The sequence below is a fragment of the Temnothorax americanus genome, unplaced genomic scaffold (genome assembly GCF_048541705.1).
Source record: "Temnothorax americanus isolate GAGA-0224 unplaced genomic scaffold, ASM4854170v1 Scaffold28, whole genome shotgun sequence".
Taxonomy (NCBI): domain Eukaryota; kingdom Metazoa; phylum Arthropoda; class Insecta; order Hymenoptera; family Formicidae; genus Temnothorax; species Temnothorax americanus.
The window spans coordinates 2269182-2285515 of record NW_027509421.1 but is presented as its reverse complement, the minus strand read 5'-3'; the positions used below and the strand labels follow the sequence as shown (position 1 = coordinate 2285515).

Here is a 16334-nt window from a genome sequence, read left to right as displayed (position 1 = left end):
CAAAGAGATTTTTAACCGCGGCGCTTTTGGCCGGGCTGCGTGTAATACACGTAAATATACTTAATTTGTCACTTTTTTCATACGCCGACGAAAGTCGGCAAAATTTATCCACCATCGCATGCAAGCGTTGGAAAATTAACCATGCTCGTGATATCGTCTCTTGAATGAATACGCCGCGGGAGGAGAATGCGTAGAATCGATTTTCACAAAACGTGAAATTAACGTACCTTTATTTACAATATAATCCTATATTTTTTATTTAGATAGAAAAAACTTCGTTTCGAAAGTTTAGTTAATTTTTCTAGAGTCAAGCTGGGGAGAGAATTAATTCTGAATCTTTTGATTATCGAATTTGCAATTAACCCGGCCAAATTACGAAGAGTTATTACCTCTTTGCATAAATAAGTAACGGACAAGCTTTTGAAGTTCTCTTGTTTTCTGGCGGACACGCGAGATCTCGATTGCGTTTCGTGACGCAACTCGTCGAAAGCTAATACAGAACCCCAAATCGGATCTCGATGGCGTGACATTGTCGAAACTTTGCGACTCGTACCTTGTATTCGTGTAACTTTCGGTATATATCAAGCAGAATTTTTTATCAACGCCGAGGCCCTAACCGATCGTTATCTTATCTTGCGTACACGCCCCGTTAACATCGATCGAAAACAATTGCGGAGAATGTACACGTTTTTCTAAATACATATACGTACTTACTTATACTATACTTATGTTTTTATATTAACCGTATATAGACAATGAGGTGTCTTGTATGAGTTGTCAAAGAAAACCAAACTCAGGCAATTTCTACGCGAGTAAAAAATCCAGGCATATAGTTCAGGGGCAGAATTAATTTACTTCCATTAACATTGCATTCAGGTTCATTGCGTTATAGTTCGGGTTATTTATTTACAAACCGGGGAAGCTCATTGGTAACCTGACTCGGCAATGTTGCGGCGGTACGAAGACGAGACGGAGAAACGCCTGGCGTGCTGGTGCGGCTTAATTGCTCAGGGATTCCAGCTCGTTATGGCCGGTGTCTCAGGTACGCTTACATAGTCCGTTACAACGCGGTTTCGCTAACCCAGTTCGCGACTCGGTTCCCCGGCCATTTACCACGCGGAACCGAAATTTCCACCGTCGTCGTTGGAATCTTAAGGCGATCGCGGCTTCCCTCCTCGCTTAGTAGCTGAAATTTACCCGACCTTTCCATTCGCCGAGGATCTCAACGATTGTACGCGTCCCGCACGTCATCGAATACTTAGCCGAGGTTCGAGCGAACATGGTCACGCAATACGTGTACAAACAATAAACGCTCAAAATCAGTCTCGTGGCAAAAATTTATTCGGAAGAGAACATCATAAAAAAATACTTTGGCATTGTATCGAAAGCGATCGTTGTATTGCAACAATTCTTCTTAAATATGTCTCTTCGGAATACTATTTTCCCAATTCTCCTCTCTAGGACGTAACTAAATTAATTTTACTGCCATTTTGCTTGAATAAATTTTAATTTCGGGTCTTATAGAAATATTTTGTAAAAGATAATTCACACGGTTTTAAAATAATTTAAAGACGGTGCTGGTATATCGCAATTATAATCATTTATAATGTTTTACGCTTCACGAAAGCTATTTTACTTCATACAAAGTAGTCTTTTCTATTCTCATTGTCAGTCTGTTACGATTTTCTCGCCGCTTTTGGCACTCAGTATCGCCAGCATTTATCCGACAGACTTTCGCGCGATCAATCCGCGGCTCTCCCTTTGCTATACCTCCCTTAACTTCGTACTGTCTCGTGAAAATTTCTCGATGTGCACCACCGACGAGTCTATCTTCGGGGTGTAATTCGCGAACGTCAACGGAATACCAATGTCGCCGCCGCCTTTCTCTATCGTCGTCCTCGCCGTTCTCCATTCTCTCCGTGAGTGGTCATAAAAGTTTAGAGGAAAACCCGTTCGGGATAGGGGGAGAGAGATGGGGAGAGGGAGATGGAATGAGAATCTCGCAAGGTAAGAAAAAAGACGGATAGCTCGTAGATGGTCTACTTTATTGCGGCGTTGGACATTATATAGCTTATGAAGGTGGGATGGTAGAGCGGCAGCTTTGGTTGGATCAGAGAGAGAAAGAGAGAGAAGAGGAAGAGAAGAAGATGGAGAGCTTTTCGCTCGTGAATGAATGATCAATCGTTCGATCCGCATATTGACTGGCATGGCGAGAGAGTCAAAATGAATTTTTATACATTGATCGTTTACCGTTCATTCAATGTTGAACGATAAAACAGAGCAAATTCACTCTGAGGGTACATATAGAATTAATTGGACGTGGTTATGTATATAATAGAAAACCAGCTGTTATATTGTTGAAATTTTTTGTCGTACCACAAAAGTTGCTCTAATTTTTTTATCACAAATAAACTTCAACCAAGAAGAGTATTATATTACTTTAATAACGTGTGTTTAAAGATAAATTCTAACTCGGTGACAAGTTTTACATATTTTTCGTTTTTTCTTATTATAAAATACTCGAACTGTGTTTTACGATTACATCTATATTGAGGAATCCGCACGATTCTGATGAGAAAAACGTTTTTGGTCAATTTGCTTGAATTTATGATTTATTGTGGTTCTCTTATGTTTCTTTCGTCAACTTTCTGATTAGTTTTTGAATTATGGGCATTTAAAAATCTTATTGACTAAAACTCTTCATCAGGGACGCAAAAACTACAATATATCACAAATTGAAGCAAAGTGACCGAAAACTGTCAGTTGTTTTTCATGAGAATCATGCGAGATCCTTTTCAAAATTCTTTTGTATTGTACGCAATGCAATATAATTTAGAGAGGAAAATAATCTTTCAATATCTCTACCTTTCCTCTCTTGTTGTTCTTTGCGCTAGTTCGCTGTTTATATGTATTATCGTGATATTACGCCACGTCATTGTTTATGCGATTGCGATTGCAATCTTTAATACGAAACTCCGGAGGCCGCTTCTTTTTACATCTGAATTGTAAATTTCGTGCACCGCGTGCGTGGAATGATAAATACTTATCCTTCGTTCTCGTAGAGAGCCGGCTCCCCGGAGAACCGTATACGTGACTCAGTCCGGAGAATAGCTCCTTGCTTCTTGCGAAGCGGCGGATTGAGCTTTTCGATGCTTTTTCCCGCCGCGAGAAGGATAACCACGAGAGATAACTGCGAACGAGCAGTGAATTAAATCGAAGTCAATATTTCCCTTGAATTATGAAAAAATCGCGAAAGATACCGGCGGCAAGATCGTAGACAGGTCGAGTACGAATCGAACGTTTCATCTTTAATTTAAGAAATAATTCGCTGTAAATTTCGCCGAGTCGAGTCATCATCGATAAATTTCAACCAATCGTTGACGGATACGCTTTCGCAAAGGAGAAAGCGATCTTGACATTTTATTGAAACGTTATACGTAAGTGAGTGTGAGATTTAACAAAGTGGCATTTTAATCGGAAAAGGGAGGCGAATAAAGGAGAAAGGGAGAAGGATTTCTAAGCGGGAATGGATCTAATGTATAATTGAAAACTAATCTACGTATCGTTTTCGAATTTCGAAAATGACATTTCTGTATTATTAACCGACATTTGTCAATAATTCAAAGGAGCTTATTCGATTTTTATACACACACACACACACACATACTCGTCACGCTCGCGTGTGATAACGCACGTACAGCCGAGAATTACAGCTCGTTAATTACCGCCGATGATCTCGAATCCAATAACCCTGATGCGCGTTATTAACTTTTGCAGCGTTAATTTATATTCCATTATATTTATTTCGCGCCATTTATCGCGGCTCGAAATCGCAAGTAAGCCTGCATTCCCCATCAATTTATCGTTCATCGTGATTTTTATCGGCGAAACGCCGCTATCTTGTTTGTGTATTATTATAGTACCGTTAATGGCGGCGTGTTTTCGTTTATCCGATATTCCCCCCCAATTCATTGCCGAAAGTCGCCGAACGTACAACCCCATTGGTCCCCGAATGAGGATTGCAGTTTTTCCGTTCCGCGCGCGAATCGACGGATCGAGCTTTTTGATACGGAGCGAAGGATAAAGTAGGAAAAAAGAGGATCTAAGAAGACAGAGGAGGGAGCGGCGGTGGGGGAGGGGGGATGAACGACCAGTGGATCAAGCCGAATCCAATAACTCCCGTGGGATTACAACTCTGGCCCACGGGAACCGATCGTATTCCGAGAAGATGGCGGGTGTGAGACGCGAGACAGGAAGAATGAAGCGGAGGAGGGGAAAAGAAAGGGGGTCGGCGGTCGGAGGGAAGTTTAGAAAGGTGGTCGCTCGTCCGTGGGAAGGGGGTATAGGAGGTTGGCAGCTTTCTTCTTTGCGGAGACGGCGATATTTTGTCGAGCTCGACCCGAATGTAGAGAAACAGCGCGGGCTGCATTCGTATCAGCCGATACAGTGGTTGGATCGGCAAAGGATGCGAGACTGCTCCGCGGGGAGCGGAGAGACGGAGAGAGAGATAGCGAGAGAGAGAGAGAGAGAGAGAGAGAGAGAGAGAGAGAGAGAGAGAGAGAGAGAGAGGGAGGGAGGGAGAGAGAGACAACAAATTCGCAGGCCCCGATATATACCCTACCTACTCGTAGACACGTAGACAATATTAATCCGTTGCGGCGCGATCGCAATAATTGCCGCCGCTTTTTATATGTCGAACACGATATCGCTCCCTGGGGCGCGGGCAATCGGGTCGGGTCGCGCCGCGCCGGGACAAACGGCAAACGGCCAAGCCACTTGCCGCTAAATGATAAGAAAATACGCTGTTCAATCACGAACTTGTCAGACTAAACGGGTTTCCGTGACGCGCCTCGCAAGGCGTTCCCCGGCAAATTGAATTTCTCGAGGCGCCCGGATCTCCCGATCTCTTACGGCCGACGCGCGAGCGCGAGCTCGCAGCTCGCACGCGAGCAACGATAAACGAACGAAAATGACTTAGCGCCGCGGCGCCGCGGCGCCGCCGCGTTCCAGACCGGCCAACGATACGGTGTAACTTATAAGTCGTTCGCGGGATTTTGACAAATCGTCCGAGCCCGACCAATTCCCGATTTTCTCATCCCGTTTCTTCTTTCTTCTTCTTCTTCTTCTTCTTCTTCTTTTCCTTTCTTTCAGCTTCTCTTTTCTCCTGGCCCATCCTCCGACCATCTCGTTTCCTCTTTCCCGCTCTGATCCAGCCGCCTCCTAGTGTCGGCGCTCTAAATCCTCGTGCCATGCCGCGCGAAAACTTTTTCCTCCGCGAAGTTGGAGTTTTCTCGGGTTTATCGGCAGTGCGGGTAGTTTTTACTTGGCAACTCCTTTTTTTTTCTCTTTGCCTCCCCTTCCGCCATCCAGGGTCTCGACTTCGTTCTTTTCCCCGCCAGTGATTCGTTCCCGGTCGTCTTTACGTGGATCAGATAAGACCCCATAGCCACGCAAAAAAAAAATCAAGCGGATCCGATATCGCGAAAGGGTTCCTCGCACGATGATAAGGTTTATCGTGTCTATGTTAATCCGATAGTTTAGCAATTGCTTCGTACTTGTCGTTGGAATTGATAACCGAGACCCGTATCGTTTCGTACCTCTCGCGCTAAATGTGACCGCCTTATAAGAGGTCTTCGGGTTTTTCGGTCGGAGATAACGTCGCGAGTTCCGTCGATGTAATTTCGGCAGATCGCAAACAATCGCAATACTTTCACGTGAAAACGCTAAAAAATGCATCGCATGTCTCGGTAACGTGAGACTAGCGGCGCCGAACTTTCGTCGACGAGACACATCGCGAAAATCGGAAAACGCAACGTACAGGGGGAGACAAAGAAGAATTGTACTCACTGACTAAGGTGAGAAAAGGCGTACTGTGCTGCAGAAAATGGGGCGGGCTGCATGCTTCTTCCGGTCTAGATACCGCGCTCCCCGTTTGCAGCTCGATCACGTGGCCGTCTCTTCGGTAGAATGTCATGCACATAAAACCGCTCCGACTGGAAAAAAGAAGGGCGCGAAGATCCGTAAAGATCGGGGCGAGCATATTCCTGTCGCTTTAATCGCGACCACTGTAGATATCCGAACAGATATTTACGGACGAGCGGATACGGATTAGAATTACGAAGTATCATCGCGATTTCGTGAACGTGAATCGATTCTCCCGTAAAACTTTTTTCCGTGCGACAATTTCTTTTTTTTATTATTTAAATAATTATTCATAAACTCTCTTCATGTCTTATCTTCTATGTGTGTGTGTTTGTGAAGTTGGCGTATCATTTTGTGGAGTTCTCTATAGGTTAGACAAATAGTCTTGGTCATTAAAGCACAAAAAATGTCTCTCTCACAAAGATTCACGCAGCGTCTCACTTTGCCCCACGGCGTTTTTCGTAACATTCATTGCTAGATTTCAAAAGATTTATAGCACTATATAAGATCTGGAAAGAATTATGGCAATCTTGTTTTTTTTATGATCTTTATCACTCGAGGAATTTATTTTTATGGGGACAGAGGTGGAATGCTGACCGATTCTAAATAGTTGTAATTATTCTTAAAAAATAACATTTTGTGCTACAAACTCTTTATAAAATTGTCAAATAGTTCAGAAGTGTCAGAAAAATATTTTATGATAAATGAAACTCGAATATCGACCAGCTCCCTCGTCTCACCTCCATACTCCTATAGCATTGGATTTCTCGATCAATCAAAAAATTATTAAAAAATGAGAAATAAATATTTATCGCCAGAACTTTAGAAAATTAAATACGTTCAAAACTGCACGGAAAATATTTTATAGTGAATAGAAGTCTCGAATATCGACCAGCGTTTCACCTTCATGCATCTAGCAGTGCATTTCTCGAGCGATCAAAATTATTTAAAAAATACAAAATAACATTTCTTGCAAACTCTTTATAAAATGATTAAATACAGAACTACGAGAGAAACCTTTTACAATGAATAGAACTCTCGAATATTACCTCCATGTTTCACCTCCATGCTCCTCCTAGCGTTGCATTTCTCGAGCGATCCAAATTATTAAAAAATAAGATTTCTTGTCAGAACTCAGAATAATATGGTAAAATACGTTCAGAACTACATGAGACATATTCTATTATTAGCTAGTTACCCGGGCTTCGCCCGGGAGTCGTTTTTCTTGAAACGACTTCATTTGTGTTTCAATATCCTTATTGTGGACAAACATAAGGAGTGTGTCGGGTGGTTGATTTAAAGATGGTAGTTTAACTTTTCTGCATGAATAACACATTCTAGGTGTTTAAGTTTTAAACTTTTTTACTTGACAATGATCACATATATTGCATCCATTTTCCCAATTATTACACTCGGATAAAATTGATATTCGTAATTTGAATCATAACTAAATGCTTGTATAATTTCAAATCGGACCGCATAAATATTTCCTTGGATTAAACATGTCGTAACCGGTCTTTTTCTACTCGAATTTCACACTCTATTGAGTCATTTCCGCTTTTCCGATATTTCACTTACCGATCAGCGACATCATCACTTGGTTTACCCAGGCGTTTTTTCGGGAATTTTGAGATGGCTCGCTCGCGATGTATACAGAACCTCGATTTTTCAATTAAAAAACCAAGGAATAAAATCGGTAATCACCGATTCTCGCCAAATTCAATATAATAATATTCTATCCATAAAAAAATTAGCTTATCTTAAAATTTGCAAAAATCAGACCAATTACGTAGATTTTTTAAAGCCAAAATCGATAACCCCTTTATTAAAAAATTCTACCCCTGTTTTAAATACAATTCTTTAAAATTCGTCAATTATTTCCCGAAAAATTGAAAAAATTTCAGATACCGGTTCCAATAAAGATTGGTAACGAAAAACTATACACCCTATAGCACTCCCCGGGAAATTCTACCCCTACTTCATATATAATACTTTCAAAATCGGTCCAATAGTTTCTAAGATTACCCCGAACAACAGTACAAACTTTTCCCTTTTATATAATAGTAGAGACTAGAGATATAATGAATATATAGAATTTTCGAAAATCGTTCACGTTTATTCATGTAAGGGCGCCTTTGTCGGGTGATAAAAATTGTTTAAAAAATTCAAAAATAATATTTATTTTCAGATCTCTATGTAAAATGTTTAAATACTTTCAGAACTGCACGAGAACTCTTTTAGAATAATTGAAATTATTGTCCATTCCCCCCTCGAGTGATAAAAATCATTTAAAATTAAAAAAACAATATTTATCGCCAGAACTTTTCAGAACTTATGTAGAACTTGTGTAAATCTTTTAAAATCTAGCAATGATGTTAAGAAAACTCCTGTATGATAAAGTGAGACGCTACGTCTCAGCGAGAACCGGCATCTCAGTTTGTCTTGAGGCATTTTTTGTGTTTTAATGATCAGAATTATTTGTCTAACCTATAAAGAAGTATAGAACTATTAAAAATAAAGCCAGAACTCTCAGCACTTTACGAATTTCCACAAAATGATACGCTAACTTCACATCTTCCACACACACATACACACACATGCGGCGTGTATTTTTATAATTAAAAAAATAATATTTGAATAAAAATAAATTATAAACACATCCTCGCTTTTTTCGCTCTTAAAGATTATAAAAACTAAATAATTCCTCAATATAAATACTCACATATATAAAATGTACAATTGTAAAGCAGAATAAATGAGACATACACAGAAATAAGACAATCTTACCAGCCGACAGTGAAGTGTGCCACCAGCGTCATCGTCGTCATGGTCTGCGCGCCATTCGACTGCTTTATGCTGTTGCAAAGGATCTTCACGTCCTGATCCTCCGGCCCGGGCACGTATTGCAGGTCCATGGACCCGCCTTCGAAACTCGACGAAGTCGTGTTTGGTCTGGCGACATGCAGAGACGCGTTTCGCGAATGAAACGTGTAGGATCTGCCGAGGTCCAGAGTGTGCCAGGTCAGTCCGCCGCTCGAGTGTCCAGTCAGCCAATTTGGGAATCGACATTCGCCCGGGGACGAGACTGAAATAGGAAACACCACGTTTTCAGTCGTTTAACGCGCTTTTGCATCTGATCACAAATCACAAGTAAGAAATATAGCCACACCGTATCGCGTTGTGAAGTCAATTCTATTTCGGACAAGTAGAACAGACTGAAAATCGAGAAACAGACTTATTATCTCTAGAATATTTCGACGCAAGACGCTTCATCGTTCTTGACGCGATTTAAGGACATACACTTATAACGATCAAGAAATTATTATAATTCTAGGATCAAATGTCTGCATCCATCTATGCTAAAACACTCTTACCGGGGCGGTAAGAGAGTTTACTGAGAAAACTCTCTTATATTTGAATGTGCGAATTTTTCGACTAACGAAAAACTGATTAGATTTCCTCGTTAGCAACACGCGACCCAGCCTCGCGTTTCCTCGTTAACCAGAGAATTCTATCGGGGCGTTAGGTTAGGTCAAAGGCGGCTTCACTCGGAACCTCTCCCCGCACGATTCTCGTAAAACGAATGATTCTCCAGACGATCGTTACGCGTCCCATCACATATATCGGGCTCGTCGTCCGTAAAGGCCGCGGCTTCGACGTCAACGGCACGGCTACGTCGAACCGATATGCCGGTCGGCCGAGAGCACCGCGGGCACCGTCCGAAAAATTCCGCAGGCTCCACGGCCGCTCGCCGTAAAGTCCTTCGTATATCGTGGAACGACAGTCGATAAACCGACGATGTCGATACTCCCCCGACAGTGGAGCAGAATCGTATAACGGATATCGCGCGGTCCAACGAATACGCCTATCCAGCAGCCTCCCCCTCCCCCCGCCGCCCCGCGCCGTCCGTTTCGTTTTCATCCCACAATAGCGAGTGCACTGACGATGGCACCAACCCCCTCCGTGTGTCATACGCCACAGCCGTCCCACTTCCGGTCCGAGTAAAACGTAAAACCGAAGCGTCACCGAGAAGAGGTCACCCGATTCGCGTCGAGTGGCTCACGGCGCGCGGAGGGGTATACGGTCGAGGGCGAAAGGTCGACCGAGCGGGTTGACGGAGCGCGCGCGGAGCGTACGGTCGGTTTTATGGCATATAAAGGCATTGTTGCACGCGGCGCGGCAATGAATGGAAATAATTCAACGACTCGGCGGCTCGATAAGCACGTTCGCGCGATGCCCCACGGCCAAGATACAAATTCCCGCGATCGTAAACGTCGAGCCGTGTCTTTTCGCCCGTTTCCTTTAAGATTAGGAACGATCACGCTGTTATTATCGTCATTATTTTATTCGTTCGTTTCAGTCACGTCGCGCTAGAAATTAATAACGTTGATAAAGTTGTTGATTTGTAGATTCGCGTCGATGTTTCCCCCGTTTTATTATTATTTTTTTTAAATTTTATTCGTTGATATATATTTATTGATTGGTCCGTATTTTTTTTTCATTGGACGTCAGGATAAACTATTACGTACGTAATTTATTCATTTAAGGTGGTTCTTTCGCGGACCCAGCTAGTCAAGTAACAGTCCGTCATGAGGTAATTGAAAACAAACATTACACACAGCATTCCAATAATTATAATAATATAACATGATTTTACACGCACGCGTTAATCGTATTTAATTATTTACTAATTAAAAAAATATCACAATAGTAGTGCGGTTGGACTCGCGTTAGGTTAGGTCAGGCATGACAGTACGAGTAAAGCAATATCCACTACTTATTTAACCTCATATATCAGAGCAAAACATTCGGCAAGCCCTTATTTTCAAGGTATGTACGAAATCCGGAAACTTCAGGGAATATTTTAAGACATGAATAATGTATTCATCTGATCGCTAAGTACATGTATTATTCGTTGAAAACCTCGGCCGTGGCGATTTGCATCGTTCTATCTTTCTCGTTCATTATAGATGTAAATAAGGATAGAATGACAATGGCACGATCCGCGAATGCAAATTTAGAACGACTTATTTCTTGTAAAGTGTCGGTAACCTCACTTGATTTTTCGTACACATGTTCCTTATTACTGTATATTTAACATGTATCAATTTTAGGTACTTATCTAATACTTGTTCTCACGAAAGAACCACCTTAACAGCACAACGTGAAAGTGAAAAAGACGTGACGTGAAATTTTTAAATTGCGTATCGCGCAAAAAAACAAAAACAAAAGGTACGATATTACATATCACATGTGCCGGTGACCTACATCACGCTCTTTCGGTGAAACGCGTTTAAATTCCCATCAAATGATTTATACTACAAATACAAATTACGTATATTGCCCCAGTTTCGTTCCTTTTAGATTAATTGCAGAAAACGATAAAGTACAAATAGTACGTGGCCTCCCCGCTGTGTGCCCTTTTGACAGTATCATACGGCGAAACGTAATCTCGTGTAATAATCACGTAATAATGCCCTACATTTGCGCGATTATTTTCATTTTAAGGTTACTTACGTTTGACAGGCCTAAAACTAGGTCGAAATTAATGAATTTTTATTGTGGTAAAATTATATCGAGTGCTCGCAACTCGTCGCGTCGCGTCAAAGAGTCACGGTGCGGTCTCGCTTCGCGTATATTTGACGCGAGACACTACCGTGTCTCTTGATATTTTTTTAAAATAAATATACATATCTTATAAAGTAGTCTTTTGAGAACATCTCCTGAAAATTTCAATAAAAAATGTCAAAAAATGAGGTCCTGGCAGCTATTTTCCCGAAATAGTGTTTTAAAAATCGATACCAGAAATATCTCGGAGACTATATAGTGGACCGATTTGCATGAAATTTTTTACAGCTACTCTCAATACAATAATCTAGTGCTTGTCATAAAATTTGTTCAATCTATGGCTTAGTTTTTTTTTTTTTTTTTTTTTTATAAAGAAAAACACCCCAATTTTAAGGGGTCTTGTTCTATTAGAGATCTTCATATCGGGCATCCCGATCGTTTAATCTAGAATCGCGTTCATTTAAAATTAAAAGGCAGACGGCGACGTTAAAACCCGTTGGCAATTAAGTTTCCAAAATTGGCCCTGGAACATGTCGGCGCGATGGGGGACTATAGGCCGAATGAATTTAACCGCTCTGAATCGAGCCTACGTGCAATTTTGAGCGAATTACAAATAATTGTAATGCAGATAAAGCGACGGTAATTCGGTGGAATATGCGTGATGTCATGATTATAAATTTATATACGAATTAATAATGGAGTGGATGTACGCGTACGCACGTGCGAGGAATTACGTCGATTTCGTCGTGTGCGAATATTACATTTATACCGTTACTGGCAATCGCGTTTGACAAACGCTTGAACATTTGTACTATCCACAATATTCTTTTGTAGATGTGACCGAATTGGGTTAAAGCGATTCGGCCGCGCTGACAATCCGAGATGGAACAGAGCGAAATATAAATCGCGCACAATCGCAAAATGAACTAATACGTCTATAGTCAGGTCTTCCGACCTGATCCTAGACTTTTTTGTCATTCATTACTTTTCTAACATTTACATCCTTCTATACTCGTTTTCATTTTAATAATTTTTACTCAAATAAATTTTTAAAATTTAGTCTCTAATTGAATCTCTATTCTAGGAAGATAAAAGTATATGTTACGACTCTTTAGCGACTTATATTTTTCATTTTCCCTTCTTCGTTTCAGTGTACCATTTATTTAAATAATCCACACAATTTAACAAAAGATTATGAAGTTATACCGTTTTTAATGTTTGTCCAATTTGTATAATATATAGATCTATAACACATTTTTCATTTATACTACAAAATGCGTGTTGTATTATCTTCTTAATTTACTGTTAATAATAACGTCAATATATTTTTCACTTTTCATAACGATTCGAAATAACGTTATTCCTGAAATTTTTCGATCGGATAATTAGAGCAATTTGTCCTTCCCCGTTCGCCTAACTACTTGACTCTTCTTCCAACCCCCGAGCAACCGGTCTGAGTATCTCGGGTCGCAGTCTCGCAGTTTTCCCCAGATATTTACTCTGGCGAAGTAGATGCCGAGCTAATTGAACAAACTTCGGATCTCGACCGAGGCTGCGGACCGCGGTTAATAGGGGCTCGCGAGTGTCGGAAGATGAGGGCGAGATACGTGCGCGAAGAGATACTGGGAGCGAAGTGGAACAAAAGGAGCCCAGGCGAAGGCTTGAAGGGTGAAGGCGGGAAAGAGGTTCAATGTTAATCCATTTTTCCGCGTCCCTTCACCTGGCTGCCCTTCCGCCTTTACCTCGCGCTTTTTCCTAGACGCGGATCGTAATATTAACGGCGGCGAAGCTTACAAGCATCCCTCCAAGGCTTGTCTCTGACTGCGTCCTTGAGCCTCCCTCTTTCCCGACCCTCTTCCTTCCTTTCCTCTCCCCCACCCCGCGCCTTCTCTCTTCTTCTTTTCTTCGGTGAGTTTTATGCGCGTGTCGGTGACTCCCGCTCGACTTAAAACGATTTGCCGAAGAAAGTGGCAATTGGAGAGGCGCGCGATGAGCGCGGCAAAGAGGCGGAGAAAGAGAGAGAGAGAGAGAGAGAGAGAGAGAGAGAGAGGAGAAAAGGAAACACTGATGGATGCGCGCCCCGAAGAGATGGCGCGGGAGGATCGCGAAAATCCACCGGAGTGTTGCGAGACTGTGCGCGAAGCAAGATACAGGTTTGCAAACTCAAGAGCACGGGACGGTAAGGGATGGAGACGTCAGAAGGGGGAAGGGGGGGACGGATGGACCAGGGCGGGAAAAATAAAACGCGAGCGCGGAAAAGTCGTGCAAATATGCTCTTCTTACTCGCGGAGCGAAGCCGGGCGCGCGCGTGTTGACACGTTCGATTAGCGCGTGCCTGCGCGCGAGTGCCAGTTTCGTTTTGCAAGAAACAAGTCTAAAAAGAGAAGAGACAAACGAGAGACGGCTCTGCGATTCATCATCGGGGCTCGGGATTTGTCATCGCTTGCGGGAAACCCTATTATCGCGTCACGTGAGCTTTATCATGCAAATAATAGCATTAATAGCGTTACCATCGATCTCCTTCAGAACTCACTGCCATGCTTCCCATTTTACTCGTGAGTATCCAATGTTCACCGCCTGTATTTTGGCGTCAATTATTATATAAATTATTTATAATGCGACATGAAAATTTTGAAATTTTTGAAGAAAGGGGTTTGATAGAAATTATTATTCAGAACTCATTCTAATTAAATGCATGTTTGCCTAATAAATATAAAAATCTTTCTCGTATCACTTGAATAAATCTAAGCATAATCGGGCGCTACGCCACCTCTGTCCATTCAACAATACAGCATAACTAAACGTAACAAAACGTCAACTCACGTGCCATCATAATGGCACCGCGCTGCGCGCGAGGTGCGGCATGCGAGAGATTGGCTGTTACGCGGCAATAACAATAGAGGATCGGTTATTTTTCGGTGACGTTCACTACCGGATAGGAAATAGCTGTATAGCCGTTGCTCGGCCGCGTGTGACGCGTGTGTATGTACGCGCGTGTACGCGCAACCACTCGCACCCCCACCGATTTTAACGATCATGCCTCAGATATAAGCGCGGCGACGGTAACGTCCGAACCCTGTTTATCACCGGGGCCGCTTTTGTCCCCGCGCGATAATTTCGGCGGATATCGCGATAACATCACGGCCCGCGATTCATTATTACGCCCGCCCGAGTATCGCGGCTTGACCCTCCCGGACGTACAACGGGGACGAAATTAAGAAAACACGGGATATTTACGACTGCGAAATATCCGCGTGTACATTTCGGATCAAAAGACTACCGGGAGTGGAGAGAGCGGGTATTACGAGATGTTTGTTTAATCCAACGTTATTTATCCTCCAGAGCGCGGCCGGGCATCCGGAAAATCGCAGAACGGAAAAACGTACGCCCGGCCAAGCGTGAGAGGGGGGGCGAGGGGGGATGGTGTTGCCGATCGACGCCGGGCCCTCCCACGGGCGCTCCACGGGTTTTAAAGCCCGCTTTCATCGTCCGAGAATTTCATATCTTTCCTTTCGCAATGATATTTATCAAGCGTAATGCAAGAGCGTGAAGCCCCGGTAATTATATATGAATCCATTAACGGAGCGAAATGGGATTGCGAGCCCCGAGATGAAAAGCGAGTAAGACGGAAATGCGCGAGCGGGGTAAGGGATGGGAGGGACGGGAGATGTAGAACACGACCCCGCCAGACGTAGTGCAAACACGCTCTTCTTATTCATGGAATGGAAAAACCCGTACGCGCGTTGATTAGCAATTCTTTAAAAGTATACGCTCACGTTACCGCCACCGCATTCCGCCGCTCGCATTTTGCACAAGTTGTAATTTAATGTTGTTGAGTGCTGCGGACATTTCACTTAAGACGTCACGTGGGAAGCGCGAGATCGTTATATGCAACATGCATCGCGGCATTGGGGGGATGTAACGACGCGCGCGCGGGCGGCGACGATCGTACAAAAAAATTTTAAAAATTCGACCAGATAAAAAATAACGATAAATTGAAACGTCCGCGTCCCAATGGGAATCCTCGTCAAGCACGTATTTACACTGTAATAATTAAAATTTACGAGTACGATGCAAATGAAACAAATTTAACGACGAATCACACAACTGAACGGGAGATTGCAAATCGCTGATACGATTTATTACCGTGCGCAATATCTTACGATAATTAAATCTTTTTTTTTAACAACCATAGCTCTTTTTCATCCGCTATAATGTCTATGCTACCGCGCGAAATCTTCATCGCAGGGCGCAGCTATGGTTATTCGATGGCGATTTAAATTTCTATTAGGTATTGTAGCAAATCGCTAATGTAAAATAAAAATACAATAACGGCGACCCACTAAAAAAAAAATAGTCCGTGATATAGAAATAAGCGCGCGCGGTAGTAAATAGGAGTTCATTTTGAAAGACTGCTTTTTGGTGAGGCGAGGCTTTTGTGGATGACAAAGAAACGAATGAGCGAGATTAAGACGTCCCTGTAGCCATTTGCATTACACTTTGAAATATAATTATTATTTTAAATGATTTATTATTCCGACGTTGTTTGCAAATTTGCTCCATTTTAGATTTTTAGTACGGACACTTACAATTTTTTTATGGATCTATTTTCTTATACATATCGATTTGTGCCCATTTTATGATTTGTCTAATTGTATGTGTAAGTAAGAACAGATAAGTCTCTCTGAATATTTTCCTTGGTCAATCTATCTTAATAATTCTGTTTTTAATATTCGACGTCAACGTCAGAGATGAATTAAATAAAAACACTCATGTCAGAAAATAGTAATTTTGCTACTCAGATTAATTTGGAATACGTCAACTGATAAATGAAAATCGGATAT

General features: G+C 42.1%; 1 protein-coding gene and 1 long non-coding RNA gene across 5 annotated transcripts in view; one reads left to right on the top strand and one right to left on the bottom strand.

Annotated features, from left to right (window-relative positions):
* The window catches only part of LOC143899646 (uncharacterized), a 249144-nt gene that overhangs the window by 35021 nt on the left and 197789 nt on the right, over positions 1-16334 (bottom strand). For all 3 annotated transcript variants that reach the window (XM_077410063.1, XM_077410061.1, XM_077410062.1), the window contains exons 8-9: positions 8710-9007; positions 5848-5993 (exon numbers count right to left, since the gene is read on the bottom strand). In XM_077410063.1, coding sequence (XP_077266189.1) covers positions 5848-5993; positions 8710-9007 — 444 coding nt within the window. The remainder of the gene's footprint in view (positions 1-5847; positions 5994-8709; positions 9008-16334) is intronic.
* LOC143899659 (uncharacterized) overlaps positions 1-16334 on the top strand; it is a 184015-nt gene that overhangs the window by 80043 nt on the left and 87638 nt on the right. The gene's annotated exons all lie outside the window — the stretch shown is intronic.